Here is a 12,076-nt window from a genome sequence, read left to right on the forward strand (position 1 = left end):
CCATTCGTATTTTGTTTGGGAAAGTCCTAAAAAACATGATACAAGGCAAATGATTTCAAAAGTGCAAAATAGCATGTGATGAGTTTTGTTTATCTGTGCTTTAGTATCAGGGCTAGGGCTGTGCCATGCCATTCTATGACTGTGCCTTGCCAATGAAATCAACTCGTCCATTCAGCAGACATCACAGGGCCTGCCCTACCACAGTCAACACACATATTTTACAGGAAGAACATAATGGAACAGAATAAAATATCAATTATATTTTCGCCAAATGGCTATTGCTGACGAGGAATGCACAGAGCCACAATCAATCGAGGAAAAAGTTATTTTGAAGCAGAGACCATTCGTGCAACTTGTAGAGTTATTTGGCAAGGTTCATTAGATACCTTGGAATCTGCTACTTCTGATACGGCATAGCAATCAATACGTCTGGCCTGCATAGACCTCTGTCGGATGATATGGAAGAAGTGCTATTTGGTAGGCTCCTCGCTTCTTTGCCAATGCACACCATCAATGCAAGGTGCGCATTGGCAAAAAGTCAAGGGGTCTGAATATTTTCCCAATGCATTGTATCTACAACCAGACTACAAGATTCCATGTGGATAAACCGTGACGGCCAGGATGGAGAAATTCCTCTGCCAGTACAAAGCACGAGCTCTCAGACACCCCATATGTGGCATTATTAACAGATTGTTGGTTTTCTATGAACACGCTGTCATACATCACTGCAACGAGTCATCACATTGATGATAGTGGGACATGATGTCCCATGCATGTAAACGTTAAGATCATTTTTTACATTTGTCACATCCTTATCGTGCATGCGTGTGCATATTGACAGAACAGAGTGCTGGTGGAAACAGAATCAAAGCAATGACATCGTTGCCCACGGCAACAACAAAAACTACAAAGGCCTCTGGACAGACATCCATAGAAGCTAAAAGGGCTCACACGCACACATGTCAGACGGTCATGCTCTTATAGGTGACATGGCAGAACCTGTCCCTAAGCGCTCTATATCGCACATACAAGAGGAAATAAGTCAGAGTCAGATTGTTGCATCTGAGCATATGGATACAGTGGGGCAAAAAAGTATTTAGTCAGCCACCAATTGTGCAAGTTCTCCCACTTAAAAAGATGAGAGGCCTGTAATTTTCATCATAGGTACACCAACTATGACAGACAAAATGAGAAAGAAAAATCCTGAAACTCACATTGTAGGATTTTTTTATGAATTTATTTGCAAATTATGGTGGAAAATAAGTATTTGGTCAATAACAAAAGGTTATCTCAATACTTTGTTATATACCCTTTGTTGGCAATGACAGAGGTCAAACGTTTTCTGTAAGTCTTCACAAGGTTTTCACACACTGTTGCTGGTATTTTGGCCCATTCCTCCATGCAGATCTCCTCTAGAGCAGTGATGTTTTGAGGCTATTGCTGGGCAACACGGACTTTCATCTCCCTCCAAATATTTTCTATGGGGTTGAGATCTGGAGACTGGCTAGGCCACTCCAAGATCATTGCCATGCTGAAAGACCCAGCCACGTTTCATCTTTAATGCCCTTGCTGATGGAAGGAGGCTTTCACTCAAAATCTCACGATACATGGCCCCATTCATTCTTTCCTTTACACGGATCGGTCGTCCTGGTCCCTTTGCAGAAAAACAGCCCCAAAGCATGATGTTTCCACCCCCATGCTTCACAGTAGGTATGGTGTTCTTTGGATGCAACTCAGCATTCTTTGTCCTCCAAACACGACGAGTTGAGTTTTTACCAAAAAGTTATATTTTGGTTTCATCTGAACATATGACATTCTCCCAATCTTCTTCTGGATCATCCAAATGCTCTCTAGCAAGCTTCAGACGGGCCTGGACATGTACTGCCTTAAGCAGGGGACACGTCTGGCACTGCAGGATTTGAGTCCCTGGCGGCGTAGTGTGTTACTGATGGTAGGCTTTGTTACTTTGGTCCCAGCTCTCTGCAGGTCATTCACTAGGTCCCCCGGTGTGGTTCTGGGATTTTTGCGTGGAGCCCCAGATCGAGGGAGATTATCAGTGGTCTTGTATGTCTTCCATTTCCTAATAATTGCTCCCACAGTTGATTTATTCAAACCAAGCTGCTTACCTATTACAGATGCAGTCTTCCCAGACTGGTGCTGGTCTACAATTTCGTTTCTGGTGTCCTTTGACAGCTCTTTGGTCTTGGCCATAGTAGAGTTTGGAGTGTGACTGTTTGAGGTTGTGGACAGGTGTCTTTTATACTGATAACAAGTTCAAACAGGTGCCATTAATACAGGTAACGAGTGGAGGACAGAGGAGCCTCATAAAGAAGAAGTAAGTTACAGGTCTGTGAGAGCCAGAAATCTTGCTTGTTTGTAGGTGACCAAATACTTATTTTCCACCATAATTTGCAAATAAATTCATAAAAAATCCTACAATGTGATTTTCTGGAATTCTTTTTCTCATTTTCTCCATCATAGTTGAAGTGTACCTGTGATGAAAATTACAGGCCTCTCTCATCTTTTTAAGTGGGATAACTTGCACAATTGGTGGCTGACAATACTTTTTTGCCCCACTGTATATAACAAACATTAGAAACGCATTTTGCCCTCAGAACAGCCTCAATGAATCTGGGTGTCGAGAGGGATGCTGGCCGATGTTGACACCAATGCTTCCCACAGTTGTGTCAAGTTGGCTGGATGTCCTTTGCCTGGTGGACCATTCTTGACACACACGGGAAACTGTTGAGTGTGAATAACCCAGCAGCATTGTAGTTCTTGACACAAGCCGGTGAGCCTGGCACCTACTACCATAACCCGTTCAAAGGCACTTCATTTTTTTTTGGTCTTTCCCATTCACCCTCTGAATGGCACAAATTCACAATCCATGTCTCAATTGTCCAAGGCTTAAAAATCATACTTCAACATGTCTCCTCCCCTTCATCTAAACTTATTGAAGTGGATTTAACAGGTGACATCAATAAGGGATCACAGCATTCACCTGGTCAGTCTATGTCATGGAAAGAGCAGTCCTTAATGTTTTTTACACTCAGTGTGTGTGTGTGTGTGTCTTTGATTTCTGTGTGTTAAAGGTCCAGTGCAGTCCAAATTATGTTTTACCTGTCTTTTGTATCATATTGTACAACAGCTGATGAAACTAACACTGTAAAAACTGAGATCAGTGTTTTTCCTGATCTTCTAATCAGCAGGTTTGCGTGGGCGGGAGTTTCGGCTTGCCTGGTGACATCATTATGCAGGTAAATTGGTTAATAGACCAATAAAGAGAGTTCCAAACTTCTCTGCCAATAACAGCTAGTTTTCCCCTGCCCACTCAGACCACTCCCAGACAGTCCTAGCAAAATGTTTGCTCGCTAAATAGTTATTTGCCAAAAAGCTATTTTTGTCAATTTTAATGGAAAACTATTACAGTAAGGTACTCAATTCTTACCCAGAAATGATTTGATATTTGTATAAAAATGACTGCAATGGGTCTTTAATACTGTGCACGTCTTGTGTGCAGCGGTGGGGGAAGGGCGACGCAGGACTGAGACGAGGCTGGTTGCCATGGAAAGAGAGCTTGGCGACCGATGGGTGAAGGAGCAAGAGAGAGAAAAAAGAGAAAGAAAAAGAGGAGATACTGAGCGTGTGCAGTAATGGACCACCAGGGCAATGTCAGACAGAGAGAAAGAGAGAGGACACTGAAAATACACCAAATAAAAGGAGAGAGAAAAAAAATGAGAACGAGAAAAATAGAACGAGGGAGAGAGAGAGAGAGAGACCCCGTTAACGCAAAGCAACAGTATAAGTAGACTGTATTCATTCAGGATTCATATAGCATGTCTCGAGCATTCAAGGCTCTCTTTGCTGCCCTGAAACTTAAACGTTTGGACCATTTCTTCTACAACTCTTGCTAGAAGTTCTGTCCTCACGTAGGTAAGTATTTTCTATGGCTCCTTATGTATTACCAGAGTAGTCTGGTAAATCTTCATACAAATTGTGAAAATGGTGACATTTCAGACACAGCCTGTTCAATATTTTTTTTTAAAGACAACCGTTATTTAGTACGTCTAGCATCAACCACCTTGGAAAAAAACAATTAAAATAAACCAAATATGGCCTATACTGTCTGTATGTCCTGCACCTCAATAATAGGGAGAGTTGCTGGGTCTCAATAGTCTCACCGCACTTAAAACGCAGGTCGGTTGCATCTCAATAGTCTCACCTCACCTAAAACGCAGGTCGGGTGCATCTCAATAGTCTCACCTCACCTAAAACACAGGTCGGGTGCATCTCAATAGTCTCACCTCACCTAAAACGCAGGTCGGGTGCATCTCAATAGTCTCAATTCAACTCAACTACAGGTTTGTGCATCTCAATAGTCTCACCTCACCTAAAACGCAGGTCGGGTGCATCTCAATAGTCTCACCGCACCTAAAATGCAGGCCGGGTGCATCTCAATAGTCTCAACTCAACTACAGGTTTGTGCATCTCAATAGTCTCACCTCACTTCAAACACAGGTCGGGTACATCTCAATAGTCACACCTCAACACAGGTCGAGTAAAAGAGATATGCAGGATGCCCACAGGGATTTGGCCTGGAGAGGAGAGGATAAATAATGACATTCATCCCTAGTGTTCTGCTATGGTCAGGGGTCAGATGCGGAGGTAGGTTATGACAACCGTGCGTGTGTCTATGCGTGTGTCTTTTAGTGTGTGTGTCTCTGGGTGCCTGTCTGTCTGTGTGTGTATGTGTTGACTCACAGGGTACGGTGCGGAGGTAGAGGTTGTCTCTGATGATCTGCTGGTGGTCGTGGTCCACGGATCCCTTGGAGAAGCGCAGATTGAGGTAGTGCCGGAGGTCCTTATCCACCATGCCCCCTACACACACACAAACAGACAAGGTTAAAATACACACTAGAAAACACACACAAGCAGGCAAGCAGACGCACACACTCAAACTCAAAAACACGTGCAGGAAGGAAGGCGCACACACAAACAAACAAGTAGTAAAACACAAATACACATCACAGTAATTGTGTAACTGAAGGGGACATGGACAGAGGCCTATTATTATCACATCTCACTACTGTCACAGTGTACTGAGTCTGACAGATTGCATTGAGTCTCAATCTGGCAGTGTATCACCTCATCCCTATATCTCATGACAAACCAGTGTACACCAGGGGGGACAGACTCAATTCCTTGAGGGACTTTCATTTTGTTTCCAATAAAGACCAAAATAACCAGGTGAGGGGTGTTCCTAACTAATCAATTGACCTTAACTGACCAATCAAGTACAAGGGAGGAGCAAAAACCCAGACAATGGAGCAAAAACCCAGACAATGAAACCCATTGTGTACACCATACACCATAGACTACACCACACGCCCCAAACCTCTCCCACTAAAATGTCCCCACATTACAAGGCCTGTATCTAGCACTACCAATTCCAAAAGAACAACATGACAATTTCACAGATCCAACACCATCTAGCTACATCCTTACAACAGCACTAACACTGTACACCATACTCCGCATTCACATGTCACCACACCCCCATCCCCACCCCTAACTACACATCATATTACCCAACATTTAATATGCAGGTAGGGCTGTGGGGGCCATGACATTTTGTCAGCCGGTGATTGTCAAGCAAATATCTGCCGGTGTCACGGTAATTGACCGTTAATTAACATAAACACAATTGTGACTTGTTTCAGGAAACTAGGCGTATATCGTGCATCACTACTTCACAGGAATGCCATTTGAACTTAAAAATATTTTTTATCAAAATACATTTTATGGCAGAAATACTTTCTGGAACATGTGAACTTTCATGTGCATAAATAACAAACTTGTATGCCATCTGTAAATACAAATAAAATTGTTAAATTACGAGCCTAGTTGGTTTAGCCACGGGAAAATACAGCAACCTTCCCGCTAGCCATGATTGGCTGAGACAATGAGTGGGCTGGACATGAGATGATTGGATTGGTCTGCCATGTAGCATTCTTCTGTCTATAATATGAACTGGTCAGTATGTGTAGGTAATCCTTTCTAATGCATTTAAAAAAAAAGATATCACATAGTAGAACGGCATAAGTGCTGCTCTCCACGTTCTGGAGGACCGAGTTCAGAAATCAGCGGAATCAGAGAATGATAGCTAAGGAGATTTGATTGCAAATATGCAGACGGAGTCGAAAAGAGACCTCACATTCCACAAGGAGACTGACTGCCTGTTACGCAAATGCAGTAAGCCAAGGTAAGTTGCTAGCTAGCATTAAACTTATCTTATAAAAAACAATCAATCATAATCACTAGTTAACTACACATGGTTGATGATATTATGAGATATTATCTAGCGTGTCCTGCGTTGCATATAATCTGACTGAGCATACAAGCATACAAGTATCTGACTGAGCGGTGGTAGGCAGAAGCAGGCGCGTAAACATTCATTCAAACAGCACTTTTGTTCTTCGTTGTGCGTCAAGCATTGCGCTGTTTATGACTTCAAACCTATCAACTCCCGAGATGAGGCTGGTGTAACCGAAGTGAAATGGCTGGCTAGTTAGTGCGCGCTAATAGCGTTTCAAACTTCACTCGCTCTGAGCCTTGGGTTGGTTGTTTCCCTTGCTCTGCGTGGGTAACGCTGCTTCGATGTGGTGGCTGTTGTCGTTGTGTTGCTGGTTCGTGCCCAGGGAGGAGCGAGGAGAGGGACGGAAGCTATACTGTTACACTGGCAATACTAAAGTGCCTATAAGAACATCCAATAGTCAAACGTTAATGAAATCCAAATGGTATAGAGGGAAATAGTCCTATAATAACGACAACCTAAAACTTCTTACCTGGGAATATTGAAGACTCATGTTAAAAGGAACCACCAGCTTTCATATGTTCTCATGTTCTGAGCATAGCACATATTACACTTTTACGTTCTTCTCCAACACTTTGTTTTTGCATTATTTAAACCAAATTGAATGTATTATATTAAGTTAAAATAAGTGTTAATTCAGTATTGCTGTAATTGTCATTATTACAAATATATATATATATATCTTTTTTATTTTTAAATCGGCTGATTAATCGGTATCAGATTTTTTTGGTCTCCAATAATAATCGGTATCGGCGTTGAAAAATCATAATCGGTCGACCTCTACTCTAGACAGTGTAAACTGTACAGATCTGAATCAAACACACACATACACAAACACACATGCACCCACACACATGCACAAAGCTTCTAACCCTGGCGAAGACAACTGTACTGATTAGATCTAAAAAAAAAAAATACATAGCTCTTCCTCATCAATAACATCATATGTAAAAATGAAGGTCACCATTTTAGCCAAGCTCTGAGACACTGGTGAGATCGTCCACAACATAACTCTGCTGGTTAGAGCAGGAGAGGAACAGGGGAGAGCAAAGCAACAACAAAAACGGTAGCTGATTGGGAAAAGCCTGATTAACAAGATGATCAGACGGTCGGAGTGTGAAAATCACAACTGACACAATCAGTGCTGAACACATACACATGCATGCACAGCTGCAAGGACACACACACACACACACCAGCACAGACAGCGTAGGCACCTCATCAGCAGCTGGCCCAGCTGGCAGGACTGGTAAAATAGGTTCTCCACAGGTATACATCCACAGAGAGCCCTGTCCTCCCAGTCGTCCTCTAGCCTTGTGCCCAGACACGGAGCATCCTCTACTGTTTTGGCCAGCCTCTACGTCCCTCTGTCCCTGGTTCTTTACCGATGCTCCAGCACACAGCCCCCGCTGCAGCTAATTTTACATCCCAGGAACGGCGATGGAGACGGGGGAAGAGAGATAGAGACCATTGGGAGACAACAGAGGGAAATAAAATCTGCCAGTGGGAAGCCGGGCTCATCCAGATCTGGATGCTGATTGGTTAGAGGGGTTCTACAGTCCTGTAGTGCCCCCTGTTCACTGACAGCAGTCGTGCACGGAGGTGCAGATCCAGATGATAAAATGGATCTTAAGGGACTGGAATTACAAACCTCATTCAAACCATGATAAAGCAGGGAGAGGCTTGCAGCCTACAAAGTATAGACTAGTGAACTTGATTTCAATTTTGAAATAATAGGGTCTATTTGTATAATTAGTAGGCTGACGCATATATACCTTTCATAAAATGTTATTGGCCTACCTCCTCTTTGTCTCGCTGTTTTTGCTTCATTCCTTCCTTGCTTTCAACTGCTAAATTAAATATGTTTTGTTTTCCTTATTTTCGTCATTCTCATGACATCCTTAAATAATATACTGTAGGAATAGAATTTGATGCAGAAGGCCTTCACTTCTCTTCATGAAGATTTGAATTGTTATGGGTTTGAATAAATAACTGCTCGAGCCTTCCTCCATTGCATATTCACTCTTTCAAACTACCTGTGAGTTCTATTGGCTGTTGTATTTCATGTTCAGCAAACAGAGAATATTTCATTGGTATAATCTATGAATATTACATTGGTATAACAAAATTATGTCCAGCAAGCTATTCTAGTCTGGCTTTTCCTTCATGGGACTCTCCTTGGAGAGAGTCCAGCAGAGCACAGGTGCATTCGTATTGCACAAGAGAGAGGCTATAAGTTAGAAGCTTACTATAAATAACCCATCATTAATTAGCTAATTAAATGGCTAATACTGCATGGAATGTATTACCTGAAGGTGACCCCTGAAAGCCAGATGGAGATGGGTAAATTATATGCGCATTCAGTCTTTATATTACTGTACCACAGACATAAAACTTTACGATGATGAGATGATATCAAGGTTTTACTGCTAACCTACAAAGCATTACATGGGCTTGCTCCTACCTATCTTTCCGATTTGGTCCTGCCGTACATACCTACACGCACGCTACGGTCACAAGATGCAGGCCTCCAAATTGTCCCAAGAATTTCTAAGCAAACAGCTGGAGGCCGGGCTTTCTCCTATAGAGCTACATTTTTATGGAATGGTCTGCCTACCCATGTGAGAGACGCAGATTCGGTCTCAACCTTTAAGTCCTTACTGAAGACTCATCTCTTCAACAGGTCAAATGATTGAGTGAGGTCTGGCCCATGAGTGTGAAGGTGAACGGAAAGGCTCTGGAGCAACGAACCGCCCTTGCTGTCTCTGCCTGGCCAGTTCCCCTCGCTCCACTGGAATTCTCTGCCTCTAACCCTATTACAGGGGCTGAGTCACTGAATTTAAAGTATGCTCTCTCTAATTCTCTCTTTCTTTCTTTCTCTCTCTCGGAGGACCTGAGCCCTAGGACCATGTCTCAGGACTATCTGGCATGATGACTCCTTGCTGTCCCCAGTTGTCCCCAGCTGCTGTCCCCAGCTGCTGCTCCAGTTTCAATTGTTCTGCCTGCGGCTATGGAACTCTGACCTGTTCACCGGACGTGCTACCTGTTCCAGACCTGCTGTTTTCAACTCTCTAGAGATAGCAGGAGCGGTAGAGATACTCTCAATGATGGGCTATGAAAAGCCAACTGGCATCTACTCCTGAGGTGCTGACTTGTTGCACCCTCAACAACTACTGTGATTATTATTATTTGACCATGCTGGTCATTTATGAACATTTGAACATCTTGGCCACAGAACATCTTGGTTCTGTTATAATCTCCACCCCACACAGCCAGAAGAGGACTGGCCACCCCTCATAGCCTGGTTCCTCTCTGGGTTTCGGCCTTTCTAATTAGTTTTTCCTAGCCACCATGCTTCTACACCTGCATTGCTTGCTGTTTGGGGTTTTAGGCTGGGTTTCTGTACAGCACTTTGATATATTAGCTGATGTAAGAAGGGCTATATAAATAAATTTGATGATAGGTCTACATGCATTGTGAACTGCACTCCATACTGAGATGGGCTGTCTGTCCCCATGCTGAGTGTTGATGATTCATCATGCAGACGTCGTAGAAAAGCCAGATTTAGACATCGCATATAATATAACAGTTTCATTTCACACAATGCTCTTCATATTAATAATTTATTATCATTTACTGGTTTCTCAGTTATTTGTCTCGGGGAAAAAGGAGTGATTTTGGGCAGTACATTCTGGTAAGTCTCAGTAACCAGGTTCCCAACATTCAAACCTAGTAACTACACAGACCCTAACAGAAAGCATGTACTCAGGAGAATAGGACAGGAAACACTGTGTCCAAATTAAATTAATGTGTGCTTTACATCGGAATGAAATTAGTTAATTTTTTAATGATCACACAAAAATAAACAAATGATGACTGGTGACCTTTGACATGGCACTCTTTCACACTCCTCCCTCAACATAGAAGAAATAAACATAAGCATAACATGAATATCGTTTGAATCATCAGGCTCCTAGAAGGGGGACTAAAATATTCTCAATCAGAGATTTACATTGCCAGATAAGAATAGAGGTTTTTAATGTCCAACATTTTTGTAATGCAAAAGCACGATGCAAAAAGCAAATAAATACTGTAAACCTTATAATCTCACACTATAATTTATTTGGAAAATTTTCTTTAACAATGGGCATTATAAGGAGGCAAGATTTTATATTGCTCAGTTTACTTAACTCTTGTTAAATACTGGTACTGTATGTACCAGTCAAAAGTTTAGAACCACCTACTCATTCAAGGGTTTCTCTTTATTTTTGCTATTTTCTACATTGTAGAATAATGGTGAAGACATCAAAACTATGAAATTACACATATGGAATTGTGTAGTAACCAATAAAGTGTTAAACAAATAAAAATATATTTCAGATTTTAAAGTCTTCAAAGTATCCACGCTTTGCCTTGATGACAGCTTTGAACACTCTGGGCATTCTCTCAACCAACTTCACCTGGAATGATTTTACAACAGTCGTGAAGGAGTTCCCACATATGCTGAGCACTTGTTGTCATGTAGTAATCAAAAAGGTGTTTTCCTTCACTCTGCGGTCCAACTCATCCCAAAAAATCTCAATTGGTTTGAGGTTGGGTGATTGTGGAGGCCAGGTCATCTGATACAGCACTCAATCAATCTCCTTCTTAGTCAAATAGCCCATACACAGCCTGGATGTGTGTTGGGTCATTGTCCTGTTGAAAAAAAAAATTATAGTCCCACCAAGTGAAAACCAGATGGGATGGCGTATCGCTGCAGAATGCTGTGGAAGCCATGCTGGTTAAGTGTGCCTTGAATTCTAAATAATCACTGACAGTGTCACCAGAAAAGCACCCCACACCATCACACCACCTCCTCCATGCTTCATGGTGGGAACCACACATGCAGAGATCCTCCGTTTACCTACTCTGCGTCTCACAAAGACACTGCGATTGGAATCAAACATCTCAAATTTGGACTAATTAGACCAAAGGACAGATTTCCACCGGTCTAATGTCCATTGCTTGTGTTTCTTGGCCCAAGCAACTCTCTTCTTCTTATTGGTGTCTTTTAGTGGTGACTTCTTTGCAGCAATTCGACCATGAGGCCTGATTCCCGCAGTCTGCTCTGAACAGTTGATGTTGAGATGTCTGTTGAACTCTGTGAAGCATTTATTTAGGCTGCAATCTGAGGTGCAGTTAACTCTAATTCATTTATCCTCTGCAGCGGTAACTGGGTCTTCCTTTTCGGTGGCGGTCATCATGAGAGCCAGTTCCATCATAGCACTTGATATTTTTTTGCGACTGCACTTGAAGAAACGTTCAAAGTTCTTGAAATTTTCCAGATTGACTGACCATGTCGTAAAGGAATGATAGTAGGACTGTCATTTCTCTTTGCTTATTTGAGCTCTTCTTGCCATAATATGGACTTGGTCTTTTACCAAATAGGGCTATCTTCTGTATACCACCCCTACCTTGTCACAACATAACGGATTGGCTCAAACATTTTAAGAAGGAAAGACATTCAACAAATTCACTTTTAAAAAGGCACACCTGTTAATTGAAATACATTCCAGGTGACCTCATGAAGCTGGTTGAGAAAAAGCCAAGAGTGTGCAAAGCTGTCATCAAGGCAAAAGGAGACTACTTTAAAGAATCACTTTTTTGGTTTATTACATGATTCCATATGTTATTTCATAATTTTCATAGTTTTGATGTCCTCCC

At 42.1% G+C, this 12,076-nt stretch overlaps 1 protein-coding gene across 8 annotated transcripts in view; it reads right to left on the reverse strand.

Moving 5' to 3' along the window:
- LOC124004185 (membrane-associated guanylate kinase, WW and PDZ domain-containing protein 2-like) overlaps positions 1-12,076 on the reverse strand; it is a 252,761-nt gene that overhangs the window by 217,885 nt on the left and 22,800 nt on the right. For 7 of the 8 annotated variants that reach the window (XM_046313016.1, XM_046312969.1, XM_046312961.1 and 4 more), the window contains exon 2: positions 4,762-4,878. In XM_046313016.1, coding sequence (XP_046168972.1) covers positions 4,762-4,878 — 117 coding nt within the window. Of the gene's footprint in view, positions 1-4,761; positions 4,879-7,590; positions 7,852-12,076 lie in introns of those variants that run through there. The other variant, XM_046312982.1, reaches the window with a different exon arrangement.

Source organism: Oncorhynchus gorbuscha, linkage group LG02 (genome assembly GCF_021184085.1).
Source record: "Oncorhynchus gorbuscha isolate QuinsamMale2020 ecotype Even-year linkage group LG02, OgorEven_v1.0, whole genome shotgun sequence".
Lineage (NCBI taxonomy): Eukaryota > Metazoa > Chordata > Actinopteri > Salmoniformes > Salmonidae > Oncorhynchus > Oncorhynchus gorbuscha.